Source organism: Lissotriton helveticus, chromosome 4_1, assembly GCF_964261635.1.
Source record: "Lissotriton helveticus chromosome 4_1, aLisHel1.1, whole genome shotgun sequence".
Classification (NCBI taxonomy): Eukaryota; Metazoa; Chordata; class Amphibia; order Caudata; family Salamandridae; genus Lissotriton; species Lissotriton helveticus.
In genome coordinates, this window is record NC_136063.1 from 1,851,353,764 (window position 1) to 1,851,374,080 (window position 20,317).

The 20,317-nt window shown below is 48.9% G+C and overlaps 1 protein-coding gene across 2 annotated transcripts in view; it reads left to right on the top strand.

The window, feature by feature from the left end:
- The window catches only part of BRWD3 (bromodomain and WD repeat domain containing 3), a 1,637,103-nt gene that overhangs the window by 662,669 nt on the left and 954,117 nt on the right, over window positions 1-20,317 (top strand). For both annotated transcript variants that reach the window (XM_078688510.1, XM_078688511.1), the window contains one exon: window positions 16,238-16,345. In XM_078688510.1, the coding sequence (XP_078544636.1) occupies window positions 16,238-16,345 (108 nt within the window). The remainder of the gene's footprint in view (window positions 1-16,237; window positions 16,346-20,317) is intronic.

Sequence of the window (20,317 nt, forward strand, 5' to 3'; positions counted from 1 at the left end):
TGGAACACAAGGAAGGACTCTCACCCAACCACCTCCAACAGTGACCATAACTACAGATACCTCACAGATTGGATGGGGTGGCCACATGAACAACCTCAAAGCGAGAAGACTGTGGACAGAGTAGGAAGCTCTACAACACATAAACATTCTGTACCTAAAAACAGTTTTCCCAGCCTTAAAAGTCTTTCAAAAGCAGCTACACAGAAAGACAATTCGGATACAAACATACAATAAATCACCATGTTTTACATTAACAAAGGGGATGGGACACATTTTCTGGCACTGTCAACTCTAGCTCAGCAAATCTGGAGGTGGGCGATTCCACGGAACATAGACGTAACAGCAATCCACCTATCAGGGAAGGACAATGTGGAAGCGGACAAGCTGAGCAGACAAGCCTAATCATCCCAAGAGTGGGAGATGAATCAGTACGAACTCAAATAAATATTCCAAAGAACTCCAGAGGTTGACCTCTTTGCAACACCCCACAACGCAAAATGCCAATGCTTTGCACTATGCGCTATGGATAAGCAGGTCTGGGATATTTGCCCATTCTTTACCCCCGATACCACTACAACACAAGGTAATCACCAAATGCAAGATCAGCCACATACCAATGATTCTCATTGCCCCACAATGGGTGAAATATAATTGGTTCTCGGTGGTAATGGAAATATCTCAGGGATCAATCCAAAAATTACCAAACAGACAAGACTTACTAACCATTAAACAGGGTGGGGTGCTCCACCCGAAAGCCTAAGCATTCGCTACATGGTTCACAAAGACATAGAATTTGCACAAAAGCACAATGGCAGTCCTAAGGGAAGCATGAAAACCAACCACCAGAAAGTGTAATACAGCCAAATGGAAAAGATACTCCATATGGCGAATCAAAAAAGGTCTGTCCCTAACAATCACAAAGGAAAAGACAGTTCTGAATTACTTGACTCATCTACTACATAGTAAGTTAACCTACACATCGTTGAAGGATCACTTGGCAGCAATCGTGGCATACACAAGAGGACACAAAGAGAAGAGCTTCTTCACCTCTCCTGTGATCAAGAGATTCTTAGAAGGAGCAAAAAGAATTGCCCCGCCAAAAAAAGGTCCTGCACTCACATGGCACCTGAGTATATTATTAGCACAGTTAAAAAAAGCAACATTTGAGCCTCTGAACAAAGCCACGAGAACACTAAAGACTGCCTTTTTTGTAGCGATAACATCACTACGTAGAGTTAGTGAATTGCAGGCGTTAACTTTACAGGAACCCTACTTCCAAATAAATAGTGACAGAATCGTCAGGAGAATGGCCCTGCACTTCATGACAAAGGTGGTTCCACAGTTCCACATAAACCAGTCCATTCAAATACCAAGTTTCTTCCAGAATCCAAAGACACAGGCAGAAAGAACATTGCACACTATTGACGCTAGGAGGGCAGTCATGTCCTATATTAAAAGAATGAAAGAATCCAGGAAAACAAAGCAACTCTTTCTATCCTTCACAAACAGTTTCTTAGGAAGACCAATAACCAAAAACACAATTGCACAATAGATTGCACAAGCCATACAGCTGTGCCACAAGCAAGCACAACAGCCTTTGTAAACAGCTCCCCGAGCGCACTCAACCAGAAATAAAGGAGCAACTATCACCTTTTTAGCCAGTACTCCAATTCAAGACATCTGCATGGCTGCAACATGACCTTCAGTGCACATGTTTACAAAGCACTACTTCATGGACATCCTAATTAATAAAGAAGCGCCAGAGGGAAAGAAAATCTTGCAGCATCTAATCACAAACCAACGCTCATCTTCCATCCAACCGCCACAAAACAAACAAAACGCTACAAAATCTATGCACAGCATGTAAACCCAGAAAATACTCACACTGCAGAATGAAAAATGTTTCTTACCTGTTGGTGTAGTTTTGCAGCTTGAAGAATTTTCTGGGTTTATTAGTGAACCCACCCTCCTCCACCAAAGAAGATGAGAAGATAAAAAAAAGGAGGAAATTAAATAATAAGAATAAAGAAAGTAAAACAATCAGCAGCAAACTGGAAGTCTACATCACAGTGGGACACCAAATGGTTGTATGTCGACGCCCACCAGCAAAACAAAATAAAAAAAGACAAATTCAACAATTCTGGACCCCACCACTAAATGGCGGAATAATGCACAGCATTGTAATCCAGAAAATTCTTCAAGCTGCAAAACTACACAGACAGGGAAGAAACTTTACGTTATGGTGACGAGTTATCAAAAATGCTGATGGGCGTACTGGGCCCTAACACTCAGGCTGATGAAAAATTGAAAGTAGGGCAGTGGCAAACTGCTGAAGCATTGGCACTCAGTGTTGGGACATGCAGTTCTCCGGTGGTGCACAGATGTAGCGTCTAAGTGGAGAGGCGCAAGGGCCATCAACCTGAGATCTTTGTTGCTTAGAGGGTGATCATTGGCAGTGCTGAACAGTGGCAACAGGATCATCGTCCTGGTCCTACTGACCTCTTCACTCTAGTGTGGATTGATGTAGACTGGCTCTTCTGTTATCTAGCAGCACCCCATTCTTTTTAGTCCTAAGAATATTACCTACATTTCCATGGAGATAGACAAAGTTTCCACCTCTATCTTAGGCCTTTTCTGCTAGGTGTACAGACATCTTCCAAGTAAAAGGTGAACATTAAATAAAACAAAAGAGTCGGCCTCTATGCAGAATAGTCATAGCTGCCTCAAGTCAACAAGCTACTTAGATTCAATGTTATTCTCAACCCTTTGGCGGCAGCCAGTAATTTAAAAGTACATTTCTTCAGATGTGTAAAGCTCCACAGCAACCAGCTATCAAGGGAAACTGTCATTGAGTATCTGAATTGGACCACTGGCCAGTACAGGACTGTTGCTCTTTTATTGTCAATCTGGATGCAAACAAACTTCTTGAAACTGAACGTTTACAAAACGTAGGTGATTCTTTTGGGCTTGAAAACTCCTTTCTGGAACATTACTTGGTGGCCATCAGACTTCAGCCCTCTTCCTACCCCACCCCAAAGGTAAAAACCTTTTGGCGTGATCTTTGATGATCAGCTCGGGTTCAGAGAGCAAATTAATCACACCACTTCTACCTGGTATTTCATCATCAGTATAAAAGTATTCCCATTCATCCCTCTTGAGCTACAAACACCGGTCGTCGTTGCACTCATTCTTTCCAGGATCGACTTTTCTAATGCCCTCTACTTAGGCACTACAAAATGTGCACAGAATATATTACAATCTTTGCAGAATGCCGCTACACGACTTCTTCTGAAGGCTTCCAAATTCCGATACATCTTAAGAGTGGGCAGAATGATGCATTCTGGGATAGTCGGATGCTAAATTACTCAGTAAGTGATTGTGAGGAAGTGAGTTTCTGTTGCAGTACCCCCCACTTTTTGCCTCATAGCTGGTGCACCTTTCCTAGGTGTGCCCTGGGTCCCTGCCAATCATGTACCCAGGACCTGTGTTCCTTCCCTAAAAACTATACTAAAGCCTAAACCCAATTGGCATCTCTGGCCACATATCAGCCCCTATTAATGGTACCCTAGGTACCCAGGGCATTGTGACCTCTGCACCCGCCAAGCCTGGCCTGTGCTGGAGTAAAACAAGACCCTGAGAACATCCCCCCGGCGATGATTCTGACTCAGAATTCAGTGCCCAAGGACCCTCCTCGACGACCCCGATGACTACCGCAGCCTCAGGACAAAGGACCCCTCTGACCGCGACCAGCAGGGGGTAAGATTTCCCAACCTCAAAAGACACGCCGGCGCCCCACGGCCCCCTGTGTCCAACTCCTGGGTGCTTACCTGTCCTCCCAAGATCCCAACTTACCCCTGGAAGTGTTGGTCGCTCCAGAAGATACTTCGTCCCGAGCCTGCAGCCTTTGTTCCCTTTTCAAGTTCCTCATTGAATAACATTGAGCGCCCGACGGCTCAAAAGCACCCTGCACCCTGCTGCCCGAGTGTCCCTGGCAGTGCAACCTGTACCCTATTCTACTTCCCCATTTGCCCTGAGCAAGTGGCAGGAGCCCAGCTCCCAAAGCCGCATGGTCAGCTAGCCAGCTGCCACCAACCGGAGGCCCCCTTTCCCTCATTGGATAACAATGGGCCTAACTACCTCTGCACCCGGCCGCCCCTGTGCCGCTGGGGGTGAACCAACGGTACTTACCTGACCCTGGGGGACCCCAGAGTCTATGCCCAGAGCCTTAACTTCACCAGTCGAGTACTCACCTTAAAACCGATGACTCACTTTCCTGCCATAGAATAACATTGACTGGTTTGACTCAAAAGTGTGAAGTTTTGAAACTTTAAAATATTCATCTAAAATCAGCCGAAGAACGAATTTCGAATTACTCACCTGTGATCAGGAGAGTAGCCAGTACTGTACCTTGTAGCCCAGTAATGAACTGCAAAAGTAATCACAACTGTGTTTGCTAGTAATCTAAATTTCTGCCATAGGAAACCATTGACTGCTTTTCTGTGAAACTTCTAATTGTGACGTTTTGAAATGTTAGAATATTCATCTAAAATCAGCCAAATATCGAAATCCGAAGTACTCACCTGTAATTAGGAGAGAAGACAGTGCTGTACCTTTTAGCCCAGTACTGAACCGCAAAAGTAATCACAACCGTGGTTACTAGTAATCTAAATTTCGTCCATAGGAAACCATTGACTGACTGTTTTTCTGTGAAATCTCTTCTGTCTACTTTTGAAAATTACAAATATTCCTTAAAAATCGTACATACTACTGAAACGTAATTGCTTACCTGTTTTAAGTAGAGACCCCAGTGCTGGAATTAGGGGCCCAGTCCTGGATTAAAAAAGAAACGAGAACGTACTTTAACTGCAACTTGATTTTCCTCCCATTGGATAACATAGCCAGATTTTCAGTGAAAAGTTTCTAAGTGTTAACTTATGAAATAGCTTTATATTTCTTAAAAATCATATCAATAGCCAAATCTTTTTTGCTAAACTGTTTCCAGCTTAGACCCCAAGACTGACTCTATGATCCAGTCCTGGGACTACAAAAGTAATTGATAAAGTAACTAGCGGAGGAGGAGCTACGCCAGCAACCAAGATGGCCGCGTAAGCTCCCGGCTCCGTCGACCTCCGCCAGCAGCTCGTATATCCTGCTATTCATCCTGAATTCGCACCAGACTCCCGGGTTCATGAAGTATTTCTGCTTCTAAAGGTGCAATCCCGAGGTTTTAATTCTATCGGATGACGAAGATATGCCGTGTTTCCATTCTCGGCCTAACATCGTGTGGAAGCCGGGGCCTCGATTTCTGTCTCATCCGGGTTGGAGTTGGTCAACAACGGCCGCTGGACCTGAACTGAGCCCGGTCCCCACGAGTGTCCCGTAACCAGTTTGTTTTCGGGTGGTGGCATCGTGAACGGTCTGCACCGTGAACACATCAGCGTATCGCGCCGTCTGCCGTATCCGGGGGTCCGGCGCCCGGAGACCCCGCTGGCGCCCCGTGGTTGACGGGCCGGGGCCCTCGCTGCCGGCGACGGTGTCGATCTTCCGCGACGGAGAGCGCCCACTGTGATCCTTGGATTTGCGTGACCTGCTGCCCCGGAGAAGCCGGCCTCCAGGGTACGAATCCAGCTCTGCCTCTTCTTGAGAGGAGATGGGGCGGACGGAGGGTACGCCATCGCTGCAGGCCGTTATGGCCGCCATTGGAGCGCTCCATTCACAGTTCGCAGCTGTATTCCGAACACTGAGCGTGCAAGTGGACGGTATTTTGGGACCGGTCTATGATTCTTCGCTTAACTCTCATCTATCTGTGGTACCAGCGGTGCAATGTATGCCTGAGATCGAGGTCCCCGGACATAACCCGGATATACTGTGCTTTGTCGACTCCCAACTCACAGCCAGCGAGCCCGTGTTTGTCGCTAGCGTTCCCTGCTCTATCCTGCTGCCGCCTCATTCGAATATGGACAGTCTTCTGTGCCGCTACGAGATCCTCAGTGACTGTTGGAAAGACTTCACATCTTTGGACATTTTTCTTCGTTCGTTTTGTGGAAATCGTAAACATCTTTCCGTCTGCCGATCCTGCAACACCAACGTGAACTTTGACGATTGTTCTACATTTTCAATTGTGATGGTGGTTCGAGTGGTAAAGACTCTCACGAAGTACCGTATGGGCCAGGGTTGAACTTGAGGGCTTGGGTTCGATAAAATAGCTTGATTCAATGCCGGGATTGTACCTCTATTGTGACGGGAGTTGGGTGGTGTTTTGCTTCCTCCCCCGATTGGTTTGTAAATTTGCTATATGTTGGTTTGACTATATTTCGGGGTGATCGCTTCTGGCGGGGGGTACGGGAGACTGAGGGTGTATTTGCCTTTCACGACTCTCCTCCTCCATCTTTTCCCTTCCTTGGGCTTAGTTTAGTGGGCGATAGGCACGCTGCTAGTGGGGTTAGGTCGTAGCCATCTACAGGGGTGCAGGGTGGGGGGTGGAGGGTGTGGTTTTTTATTTTTCCTTTATTTTGTTCTATGACCTTTCTATGTCTCTTTTCCCTTCTTCGCAAGAGATGTGGCATATTCTCCTGATCGTATACTCCTCATATCCGGGTGTCGAGTGTTGGATTCTTGTATTCTGTATTCTGGATGGGCGGTATCCGATGATGTTCGCTCGAGGCACTCTGTACTGTATTGTTTCATCTCGGCTCTAATTTGATATTGATGTCTCTCAGATGCCTATAACTGATGTGTATTCTCTTATTTGGTCTGCCCATTCACTGTTATGATATGTTCCATCGAATGATGCCCGATATGTATATTTCTACTCTTGTGTTATAATTAATAAAAAGATATATAAAAAAAGATAAAGTAACTAGCTGCATTCATGTAGAAAACCCATTGAGTTCAATGTTAAATTGTGTTTAGAATTGTGTTGCCTACTGCAACAATTGTACCTATTGTGTTTACAAAGTTTATTGCTTCTTTGCAAAGTAATTATATAAGAGTACTCATATCGAGAAAAGTAAATTTGTATACCTGCTGGTTCTAAAAATAAAACAACTATATTTATTGATATAAAAACCATTGGCCTACAGTTCAGTCCTTGAGTGTGTGAAACCTTTTGCTGACTGAGTGTGTACAACAAATGCTTTACACTGTCATCTGGTACTGCCTTAGTGCTCGACCAAGCTACCACTTTAAAGAGTAAGGTCACACCTGGCTTTAACCTCTGTTATACCTCTGGGGTTTGTGGACTCTATACACACTGTACCTTATTCTGGTCCAGTATATATAGAGCCATTTTCTCACAGTGATCACCAGGTGAGAGGGAACCTGGTAGCCCATTGGCTATCAACTGCATCCTGCTATGAAGGCATTTTCTGAGCATAAAGATGGTAGCTTTGGCACCCAGATCTCAGGTCTCAAACGACTTGGAAGAAGGACCAAAAAGGACTGCCCTGCTGCACTGAGGGACCAGCAAAGAGAGGCTTCACTGATGGGGACTGCATCTTCTACACCTGGTAGCTAGCGAAGTGAGGGACTGTGCCTGCTGTTTCCTGCTCAAGGAGAAACTGTCTCCAGAGCCCAATCAAGCCACGAGACTCTAAGGGCCTGCTATCTGGCCTCCTGTTTGCAGTACAGTGCAGCTGAAGAAGCCTCTTAGGGCACGTTGGTAGCCCAAAGACTTCAACCAGCTACCTCTGTCGCCGTGCAGCACAGAGCTGAACACGTAAGTGCTGTTGAAGAGTGGTGGCAGCCTCAGAAGGGAATTATCGACTCAGGAAGGATTGGCCTGTGACTATAACGGACAATTGGTAGTCCAGTGGTGTCTGGACTTTGGCCAGACAGTAGAGGGCTTTGTGGGATGTTGACCCTGCAAGTAGGAACCCCCACCTCCACCATTTGCGTGGACTGAGGAATCCCTGCAGGAAGACCTTGTCACTGCATCGCATCCACAGCATCCTTGGATCATCTTTAGCGTCCTTCATCCGGTGCATCAGGACACTGATAAAGTGCCTGGAACTTCTAAAGGACTGCTTTATATGTGAGGGTAACTGTTCTTGAGGGCCTTGCTGGTCCCCCTGACTAGCTCGCTGCCAGAGTTGGTCATCCCAAGTACCTTTAACCGACCGCATTGACACTTAACCTAAGTCTTCTTTGAGTGTCCAATTAGTTGACTTTGCGAATGCTTGTTCATTGTTGAGTGAAATTGCTTTGATTTATTATTGCTTGTAAAGCAATATATCTGGAACTCTCTGGTGGATTTTTTTGTTCTGGTGTCTAAATTATTATGTTGATACAGCCTATTTTTATAAATTGGTATCTGATTTCTTGAGTGTCGTGTTTATTTCTTCTGCAGTTGTTTTTGTGCTATTTAAAGGCTTCACACTTGTTTCTGTGTGTAAGCCTTGCTGCTCAATGCCATAGCTATTTAGGGTTGAGCTGAGGGTTTTACAGATGAAACCTACCGGACCTAATGGGGTTGGTAAGTGTATCACATAGTGAGGTCGCACAACCACATCATATAATACACCCCATTTCCTTACAATTCTTTTATTCAGTTGTTGCTTCACTGGGGCCTTATGGTGGCCTACCGAAGCTGGCTTTGTCCAGGGAAGATGAACCCAAGCAGGCTGCCTGTTCCTTTGAAGTGAATGTAATTTCTAATCACAAACATACACTTGGATTTACAATGGATCAGCACAATAGGGGGAAAGAGGAGCACAGCACAATAGGGGGAAAGTTAGGGAAAGTAATTTTGACAGTTGAGCAGCATTTAAAAATAAAAGCTCCATACATACATGTTGGGACCTCACCTGTCATGTACCCTATCAATATGGAACACACCATTAATAGTCAGGGGAGCTAAGGGGTCCCACTTATGACTGAGTATAGAGATTTACATATGGAGAATTTGTTAGCAGGCTTCCTACTGGGCTCCAGGTAACACTTCTGCCACATGACGGTTGATCTGCTTCCACCAACTGTTAGTTATGTCATGGAATGTTAATGAGGGGGGTAGCTATCCATGATTGAAGGAGTATCACTGTGGGTGTACTGTGTCATCCAACAGTGGCTAGCACTTTATTGGTGAGCTACAGGCATAATCATGTAGACTATCTGTTGGGGGTTTGTGACACAAGTCTCCTGCACAGGAAAACATACTGAATCAATAACAATGAGAAAACGAGGAGCTTGATGTCACATGGCCACTGTCACAATAAGTACACAACACTGTTTCAGATTATGCATCACATATTTTCTTGCTTGAAATAATTTAGGAAACGTCACTGGCTGGATGTGGCTCTACTCTACAAAGTCACCGCCTCCATTTTCATTATTGTAATTTTCATTTCAGCAATCTATGCATATCGTCAGAAAACAATATTGTGTGGATGTGTCTGTAAGGCTGATGGCTGGTTTGCTAGGCCTCCTTGAAATATTTGTTCTTTTCCACACTGCCCTCATTTCAACATCCTTTTCCCCTATCTCAGTCTGCTACCAATGTAAATATACTCGAGAGACTGGCTCTGCTTAAATCATTTAGTGAAGAACATAAGCATGCTCCTATTGAGACTTGATCCCCAAGCAATGTGGAGCATACATGTCCTCACTGGTTTCTCCCATCCGACACCTCAAACTTGGGTTGCTTGTTATCACTCACTGGCCTGCTTTAGGGAAATGGACCCCTGTGATAAAATCATAGATGGCTATTTTAGCCTTCTCTTGAAAACATGAATTATGCATTTTGTTTCTACTGCAAATATTGTCTAAAAGGCTCGGATTTTAATTTGCCAAGGATATCAAGCTGTCTCAAATTTGGAAATAACTTTATAGTATTTCCTTAGTTTATTGAAGAGAAACTGAGAACCTGTAATCAGTGCAAAAAATTAGTTGTAGGAAAGAATACGTAAATGGAACTTTGGCAAGTTTTATACAAATTACAGGTGAACTTCAACATATCTTGGACCTGTTGGCGGGCATCCGTGATGGCCGCGTGAGCACAGCGCTCTCTGGACCCCCGCCACTCCCGACATGATATCCTGAACATATCCTGATTCCTTACAAGGGTTAATGAAGAGGAACCTGGGCTGATCCTAATATTGTTTTTGGATTTCGAATTGGACCAGGGGCACCGAAGCTACGTCGACTCAAACTTTCAGGGCCCACCTTGGTGGCGCGCCCGGGTCTTGGTGAGGCTCTGTTGCCGTGTCTGAGTTGATCAACAGCGGCAGGGGGACTCGTCCCATGAGCCCCCCTCTTAACTTTCGGTTTCGATTCTGACTCAGACTACGTCTTCCGGCGGAGGTGTCTGGCCGGTGCGGAGTACGGCGGCGTGAGGCTACAGTGGCACCTTTTGCCTGCTCCGTATCCTTCTGGGACGGTTCCCACCTCGACATGCCCTCGCTGCTGACTTTTTTGGCTCCGGCGCCCTGTCTCCCTGCGGCCATTTTCACCAGGTCGTGTGGGTCCCTTGGGGACGCGGTCTCCACTATGACGGGCAGAGGAGACCAGGAGAGGCGAAAGACTAAGACGCCCCTTCGCGGAGGCCCGGTCCAGTCGAACAGCATGGACCGGTACACGCAATCGAAGGTGTCCCCCAGTGTCTCCTTTCCTGGCCCGAGTGCAGTGGGGCCCCCTTTGGAGGCTTCTGCGGAGCCGTCCCTGCAAGACATCATGGGCGCCATTTCTGGCATGAGAGGAACCATTGGCCAACAGTGTGAAGCTCTGGCCCACAAAATCGATACTGTGGCTATCGATGTGAACCTTCTTCGGGCCGACTTATCTAAAACCAATGAGAAGGTGAAGTCATTGGACCTCAAGTCATCCAGCCTCACGGCCGACGTCTCGGAGATGCAGACGGAAATCGGCAACCTCAGAAAGGTAAACGATTTCATGACTCAGCGCCTGGAGGATTTTGAAAACAGGGCACGGCGTTGTAACGTGCGTGTGATCGGTGTTCCGGAAAATCCTGATCCGCATTCTGTTGATCTCCTGGTTGAGGACTTGCTACAAAACTACCTTTCTCCATCCGGATTGAGCAAATTCTTTGCGGTGGAACGTGCCCATCGTGTTCCGGGTGGCCAGGGTAAGCCGGGCGCCCCGCCGAGGCCCATTGTCGCTAAACTTTTTCATTATAGGGACCGAGACGCTATCCTGCAGGCCTCGAGAATTAAGGGCCCGGTGGCCTTCGAAAATGCTACGGTGAACTTTTACCCGGACTTTTCACAGCTTGTGCAGAGACAGCGAATGGGTTTCCGTGGAGTTAAGAAGCGTCTTCGGGACCTGGGTCTGAGATACGCCATGCTTTTTCCTACCAGGCTACGAGTGGAGTACGATGAACGGACCCTTTTCTTTGATCGACCTGATTCGGTGAATGACTGGCTGGACTCTCTGCCGGACCGGCCTAAATTGACTGATCCCACCGAGCACCCGGGTGGGGCCGAGGGTGGCGTGGAGAGCTGAATTTGTTATCTGGGCCCCTGATTCCGTATCATGTTATTTCTTCCTGGGTTCTGTACTTGAGCGCTTCTTTTTCTATGTGTTCTCCTCTCCCCTTCTTTCTGTCGGGGTGGCGGGTGGGACAGAGCCTTTTCCTCCTCCGGGGTCTTTTTGTAGAACGGGGTTTTTTGGGCGACAGGCGCACTGCATGTTGGGGTGGCTTCTTTGTCTACTGCAGGGGTGCAGGGTGGGGGGTGTTTCCTTGGGTGTTGGGGGGTGGGTTGTGTGGGGGTTTGTAGTTTGTGTTCTGTTTTTTCAAGGCGATTCTATTTTGATGATTGTATTTTCAGTGTCATGCTCATTGGGGGAGGGTTCCTGCATTACTTCGTGGGATGGGGGGTAGCGGGTTGAGGTTTATTTCATGGAATGTCAATGGTCTAGGGGATCGTATAAAGCGGGGGGTGGTGTTGCGATGCCTGCGACGTTTGTCTCCCGATATTGTCTTTCTGCAGGAGACGCACCTAGTGGGCAATACTTGTCGTGCAATGAATAGGTGGGGCTATCGTCTTGTTGCGCACTCAGGATTTACAACGGGTTCCAGGGGGGTGGGCATCCTAGTCCGGGCTTCCCTTCCCCTTGCGATAGATGATGTGATCCTTGATTATCGGGGGCGCTATGCCGTCCTCGTGGGTCGATATGAGGGCAAGCCCCTTTCCCTGTTTACCGTCTATGTGCCCCCCGGCTTGCAGACCTCTACCTTCTCTGATTTGGGCCGAGTTCTGTTGGGCCTCCCTGATGGTGCTCTCTTCATAGCTGGTGACTTTAATTCTGTGCTCTCTGGTCTCAGTGATCGTTACCCCCCTAGGGATACTCCTTCGACCCAATTATGGCTGGGTGGCTTTTTGGATACGTTTGGTTTGGTTGACTGCTGGAGACTTATGCACCCCACTCAACTTCAATATACTTTCCACTCTGGGGCCCATGGGAGCTTGTCTAGACTAGATTACTTCCTCATGCCAGCTGAACAGTCATCGGCTGTCCGCGAGATTAGGCACCTCCCCCGGGGCATCTCAGACCATTCTCCGCTCTGGCTCTGGTTTGATGTGGGGGTGGAGGTGGCGGGCCGGGTGGCTCCTATCAACCCTTGGTACCTGACCTCCCCTGGGACCCGTGGTCAATTGATTGCGTCCTTGGACAACTACTTTCTGGAGAACGAGGGGTCTGTCTCTTCTGCGGTGTCCCTATGGGAGGCTTTTAAGACTGTGATTCGTGGGCAGGCCCTGTCTCTCATTGCTGAAACCAAAAAGGCAAGGAATCGGGAGGTGGTGGAGCTTGAGAGGGAAATACTTGAGATGGAGGCTGATCTGGAATCGAGTGTCACTCGTGACAAGCTCCATGCCCTGGGCCTGAAGCAATTGGCCTATAAGTCTCTGGTCACAGATGCGGCCAAAATGATGTTTAGAGAACAACAGGGTCGTCTGTATGATGTGGGGAAATTGCTTGCCTGGCTGGACAAGAAGGAGAGGGCGAATCGAGTGGTGCCTGTGATTCAGACTTGGAATGGTGTGAGAGTGACGGACCCGGTTGAAATAGTGGAATGTTTTGCGGACTATTTTCGTGCGGTTTACTCCCCAGTGTCGGAAAGGGATGAAGACGACTCTCGCCTCTTGCTGCGCGACATTGCTTTGCCCTGCCTCTCCGATTTGGAGCGGTCCTCTATGGAGGCCCCGTTCTCTACGGACGAAATCGCGACTGCAATTCGCTCTCTCCGTTCGGGCAAGGCTTTGGGCCCGAACGGTTTGCCAATCGAGTTATACAAACTGCGTCCTGATAAGATTGCGCCCTATTTTCGGGCAATGTTTTCGGAGTCCCGGGAGCGGGGTGCTCTCCCTTATGACCAGCGCCTGGCTACGATTGTGGTAATTCCTAAAGATGGTAAGCCCCGGGATCTTTGTTCGTCTTATAGACCCATCTCCCTGTTAAATGTCGAGCCTAAGGTTCTTGCCAAACTTTTGGCTACTCGCCTCCTCACGGTTGTTAGTGACTTGATTCATCCGGACCAATCCGGATTTATCCCGCATCGTAACACAGCCCTTAATCTACGTCGCCTTCATGGAGCCATCGCGAGGGCGGGGCTTCTGACGGAGCCAGCCATTTTGGCCTCGTTGGACGCCTCGATGGCCTTCGACACGATAGAGTGGCCCTATCTTTGGGCGGCTCTTGAGAAGTTTGGTTTTGGCCCGGGGTTCATCGGATGGGTGAAGCTACTGTATACCGACCCCCTTGCACAGGTCGTGGTTAATGGTCGAGTGTCGGCCCCCTTTCCCCTTGGTAGGGGGACCAGACAGGGGTGCCCCTTGTCTCCACTACTTTTTGCTCTCGCATTAGAGCCTCTAGCTGCGTGGATTCGCTGGGAGCCTTCCCTCAAGGGTATACGTTGGTCCCCAGATTTTGAGGACCGTGTTTCGCTTTATGCGGACGACATTCTTCTCTATCTTACTTCCCCGCGTAAATCTTTGAATGTCTTATTTGACGTTCTCGCCTCGTTTGGTAAGAATTCTGGTTTGACTATAAACTGGTCTAAATCCTGTGTTATTTCGGGTGACCTGCCCCCATTGCCGACTAGATTTCCCATCCAGGTTGTTCAGTCCGGTTTCAAATATTTGTTTTTTTTTATTACATTGGATTCGTCGCTCCGGTTTGAACGTAATCTCCTTCCCCCGCTTCATAGATTGCGGCTGGACGTGGCTCGCTGGCGTAAATTACCCTTGTCGCCGCTGGGCAGAGCTGCCCTTTTCAAGATGATGTCCTTGCCGCGATTCCTTTACGCACTCCAGAATTCCTATGATGATATCCCCGCTACTTACTTCCGAGAGGTCGAGAGTCTACAAAGGCAACTGATTTGGGACGGGCGCCCACGTATCGCACTTGCGAAGCTCACCATCCCTTGGTATGACGGGGGCATAGCACTTCCTGATATCAGGAGATATTATTGGGCTACGCAGCTGTCTGCCATTAACCACTCGATGTACTCCCCGGGTCCGGTTCCGGCCTTTGCGATGGACAGACTCCAACTGCCGGGTGGTAACTTTAATAGAGCGCTTTACTCTAGGTCGGCTGGGCTCCGCCTTACGGGACCAACTAGGATTGCTGTTCGTGTGTGGCGCGCTGCGAATGTGAGCTTGGGGTGGGATGACCGAGTGACACTGGCTACTCCGCTTTTTGCATCTGAGCGTCTAGGATGTCTTTGGACTACGAAAGGGTTTGACCGTTGGGACATGATTGGAATCTGTAGAGTGGGTGACGTATTTGCGAATGGGGCAGTGAAGTCCTTCGATGCCCTTCGAAATGATTATGACCTGAGCGATAGGGAATTTTTTAGATATTTACAAGTCCGTCACGCCCTCACTTCGGTTCTGGCCTCCGGTGTCGCCGTCCCTGAGTCCTCCCCCCTCGAGGATCGTATCCTAGATGGCTATCTCCCTGATAGCACCATCTCCTTGATTTATAAGAAGCTGATTCACAATCGCGCTGACTTGCTCGTTCGACTTAGAGAAGCGTGGGTCGGCGACGGGCTGGAATTAGATGATGAGGATTGGCAATCGGCGTTCTCTTCTCCGAAAGAGGTTGCCATTCCTGCCCGTCTCCGTCTGGTTCAGCTCAAGATCCTCCACCGGGTGTATGTTACTGGTCCTCGTTTGGTTGCGATGGGTTTTTCCCCGGATGGCATATGCAAGCGTGGATGTGGAATGAGTGCTACGTTCCTTCACATTATTTGGGAGTGTCCGAGGGTGTCTGCCTATTGGACTGCGGTGCTTGCGGTGATGGCTGACGTGACTGGAATTGCACTGGTGCCGGAGGCCCGGAGATGCTTGTTGAATGTGTGGGAACCTACCGACTGTTCGAGGGACCAGACCAGATGGGCGACCCTGGGGTATATGGTTGCGAAGCGAGACATAGCGCAACTTTGGGGCTCCCACAGGCCCCCCACTGTTTCTGTGTGGGAAGAAAACATGGACTGGTCTATGTTCCGCGAAAAAACCGTCTACACAGCTAGGGGAAAACCTAGGGCATGGACGAAGATCTGGTGTCAGTGGAACGCCTATCGTGGAGACATTTGTGCTCCTCCCTTGGTGGAAGCCCCTGATGTTCTCTTATCACCCTAGATCGATGTTCCTGAAATTTCACGTACTGTTCTTTGGCTTGATTGACCTCCCCGCTATCCCCCCGCCTTAACTGGTCCTACTGATTGTGCCTTCATGATCCTGATTAGTGGGTTTCCCACCCCTCCAGGGCTGACTCTCGGTGTATTATTCCTCCGCCTTGGTGTTTATGTTTGTCGTTTTGGTGTGTTTTAAAATAAGAAAATTGTCTTATCCTGTTCCATACTGTGGGCGACATTTTGTGTTCAGTTTGTGCCTGACCGCCGGAGTGGCGACCACTGTTTTCTCTCATGTTATGCTCTGATCCTAGCGGCCGGCCCGTGCGGTTGTGGGCCCATCTCTGTACACATTTTTGTTGCTCAATAAAAGTTTTTAACAAAAAAAAAAAACATATCTTGCACCTAACCTTTGAAAGTGCTTTGATGTGCTGCCTTGATGCCAGGAGAGTAACCTTGTGCCTCAGCAAGTGGTTCCCATACTAAATCACACTTGTTACACGTTTACTACTTTTCATGCCATTCTGTGAAAGTCACTGCAGATCTATACCTCAGTGTGTTTGTATTTGGTACATTTAAAAATGGTTTTAGTTGCATAATGTTTTTGTGTCTAATGTGATAAAATTCAATTTATATTATTTTCTCTAGGTCATATATTTCCGACAAGGGCATGAAGCCTACCTCCGGGCTGTAAAGAAAGCCAAAATTTACAGTGTTAACATGCAGAAACAGCCATGGAACAAAATGAATCTCAGAGTAAGTAAAGCAGCAATATGACTTTGGCATGAATTTGCACTTCTTTTCTTGTATTTAGATTCCTCTTAATATTGTTTGCATGTTCTGTGTCTGCATCAATAGCATAACTGTTGATACCCCATAAATTTCCACTTATGCTGTATTTGATCATCATCACTCACAAGTTTCACTTTTAAAAAATCTGTCATTTGCTTTCACTCAGATGTAGAAATAATCTGTTGAAGGTTACTTGATTTATTTGAATACAAGTTGTAATATAGGAGTTCATTTCGAGTTGAGCATAAACTGTTGCATGTTTTGATGTTGATATACTTTTTCATAGCATGAAGAAGGAATGGCATGGGACATCAGAGTTCTATGTGCTTGTGATCCAAGCAACAAACATCTGTGGTTAATTTGTAGTTATCTAGTTGCACAAGATATGTAGTGTTACGCCTAGGACTTTTTCATTTTGCCTTGATGTCGTCCCTGGACGTGACGTCAGCGGAGCCGTATATGCCGGCCCCGGCGCGCCGACATCAGTTTTTTTCTTTTCAGCGTCACGACGCAGATCCTGGAAACTAGCAGTTCCTGTCCCACTTTGGGCCTTCTTGACCGGAACAGTGTGCAATGCCCTCCGGGTTCAAAGCCTGTGAGGCCTGTGTGCGTCAGATGTCCGGCACTGACCCGCACCTTATTTGCATTTGGTGCCTTGGTGTGCACCACGATTCCAAGCAATTCGGCGACTGTCAACAGATGAAGCCAAAGTCCCTTTGGGAACGCTGTATGAAGCTGTTGGCCGCGCGGCTGTCCGGCCCAGCTTTTTTTCGTCGCCCCTCTCCCGAGGCCGCTCCCACGACTGGCGCCCTAAAAGAGGTAAGCGGAGCCACAAGCGTCTACTGAGGTCCACCTCTCGTAGGCGTGCCGCTGGCGCCCACTTTTCTTGTACGGGGTCAGCTACGGGCACCCGGAAGTCACCTCCTCCATACCCTCCTTTTCCAGGAGTTGGAGCGACACGTGCCCAAATGGAGGCCTACTGCTGGGCTCTTCAGGCCTACTTTGAGCCCCCCTCTCTCCCTGGCGCGCCTTCAGGCTCCACAGAGGCGGAGGGTGCTCAGGCCGGGCCCTATCAGCGGATCCTTCCCCGACCAGGGTTGTGTGCACCGACTCAGACTGTGGCGCCAAGGCGACGACGTTGGGCCGTGGCCCAGACTGTCCTGGTTGCTCTTGCACACTCCTCCAGTCAACGCATAGCCCTCTGCGGCTTCCTGCGCGGACGGCGAATGCGACGCCGGGTTCGACGCCAGGCTCTCGCTGCCAGTCAATGCATAGCCCTATGCAGGTTCCTGCGCGGACGGCGGGGGCGGTGTCAAAGCCGAGCTTGGAGCTGGGCTCCACGTCGGGCGAGCCCACACCCTGTCTGGGACAACGCTTCAGCCGATGCCGATCGACTTCGAGGTTGCGTCACTTGTGGAGGCTGTCGACGTCTGGTCGACACGGCACCCACCCACGCCGCTGCCGACACCTCTATCGCCGCCGGTGTCCATCCATTCATCGACACTGGTGTCCATGCATAGGGTTGACCTTCCTCCGGATTCCTCGTTTCTGTCTCCTCCGCGGGGTCGGGCAACACCGGTATCCGCTACAGCCTTTTCGGATGCTGCTGCTGCTGCTTCCCCTGTTCGGGAGCCACGGGTGCAGGTACCTAGTGTGGCATGGCCTTCGGGTCGTTCCCCAGCCAAGCTCTTTATGGCAATTGGGAGAATTAGTCTCCAACCGTCTCCTACAGACGGCCTCTTGTGCCCTCCTAGGGTGACTACTGAGCTAGGGCCGCCTATGCGCGGACTATCAACCGGGCTGCTACTATCCTCGGCTGTCAGCCTCCTGTGGTACCCCGGATTCCGGATCCCTTAATGGATTTTCTTTATCTTGAGCCCATTACCGTGGAGCCCTTGCGGGGTGCTTTATTAGAGAGTCCTGCGTGGCGCATGGGCATGGCCCTCTTCCGGGGCCCCGGTTGATCGGGCCATTGCCGGTAGGCACTGCCCTGCCCCGGGGGTCACTCTTTGTCTATCCCTCCACCCTACTGCTCAGGGCCTGGTGATTCAATCAGCCTTTGGGTTACAGGACTCCTCCACGTTGCCCTTGTTTCCTCCCACCTGGGAATCCAGGTGGCTGGATGCATGTGGAAGACATCTTTTTGCTTCTTCTAGCGCAGCCACCCGTGCTTTAAACACCACATTCTTGTTTGCACATGCGTCCTCCACACTCTGGGACTCCGTGGCTAACCTTATTCCTTCCTTTCCGGAGGAATTGCACTCGGAGCTTCTCCGTCTTGTTCTTCACGGCAAGGAGATGGCACATTTTTCAATCCGCTCCTCCTTGGATACCACTGACTCTGTGGGCCGTGCTCTTGCACGGTCGGTGGTTTTGCGCCGCCATGCCTGGATGCGTGACAATCGATTTCCTGATAATATTCGGGAAAGCCTCCTAGACATGCCGTTTAACGGTATAGAACTTTTTGGGTCCCATGCAAACTCAGTGATTTGCGGGCTTCTGTCAGGGCTGCCGTAATTCTGCTGTCATTAGCGGACTTCTTCTTTGTTGCGGGTCTTTCCTTACGACCCTGTTTTTATCACAGACGGGTTGGTGTCTCTGTATTGTCTGTACAGCTGTATGGGTGGTTGGTTTTGTTTTCAGTCCTCTGACCGTCTGTTTTGCCAAAAGGACTCCCCCCTTCTTGCCAGGGGTCAACCCTTGCCCTATGTGGGATATTGGCTGGTGGCAGATGTCTGCATTCGCCTTTGTTCGCTCCTGTGTAGTTTTCATTGTGGGTGTCCCTCTGGGATTCATATACCGTCTTACTGCGTCCCATAGGGTCGCATCGCTCTGTTGTCTGTGGTGCTTCCACTGCTGGTCTGGGTCTCTGCTGTGTAGTTTCTACCTTGCATGCCCTGCCATCATGCTGTTTGTCACATGGTCCATTCTTTAATGCTAGTCCCTGCTGGGTTGTTCTTGCAGTTGAGGAGTTGCCGTGGGCCTCTCTGTTGTACAATTGTTATGGCCCTTTGGCTTATTCCCCAGCAGTTTTATCCACATCCCAGCTCCTTCCACGCAGGGATTTCTGCGTCCTGCTGGCATTCTTAATGTGGCGGATTTGATGAGCCTGTTCTCCCTGAACTCTGCTCTGACTGGTGTCTGGAACCCGTGAGTTGGTTCTGAGTACTCCCTTGTTAGGCTTGTCTTTTCTTCTAAATTGTCCTGCGAGGGTACTACTCTCTCTCTTCCTGACTGGAGGCAAACGCTGCATATAGCCTGGACTAATCCCACCTTTTGTATAATACAGGTACTTTTGAGCGTACCCTAGTCCCTGGGTTTTGCCGGGTTTCGGCATCTCCTTAGGGCTGTTTCTGCGCCATGCTCTTTCTAATGGCTTGTGCGGGCTTTCCTGCCTAAGTATTGGACTTGTCCTTTTACAACACCAGATCTTCTCTGGTGTTGGTGGCTGTTGCCTCCTTGCTATTGTGCACATCCCAGCTGTTCCTGCTGTCTTGCTTCCTGCCCGCGTATGAGCGTCCTTCTGACTGTGTATGGGCATCCTTTCAATGCTCTCGCACGTCTGCCTGAAAGGTCTCTGCATTACCCTTCCTCTGTGGTACATGTGGGGGTGGTGTGCATTCTCTCCACCATACCACTTACCAGTCTTTTGGGTTGGCTTGTCGACCGCCGCATCCTGCGGTTCTTTCACGCCATAGGTTCAGTTCTACTTCCTGCGAGGTGCTGAACTGCCTCTTCCAAGCCAGTTTCTTTACTAGGTGTGTTTTTGTTCCATATCGGCACGTACTGGGCAGGAGTCGGTATCCTTCTGCCTGTATCTTCACAGGAGCAGGTTCAGCAGTGTTTTACACTGTCTGGGTTGTTTAGCTGGGGCTAACTCTGGCTTCTTGTCGACACCTTGGATCCTATGGATCCTTCATAACTCTTGCCCGTCTT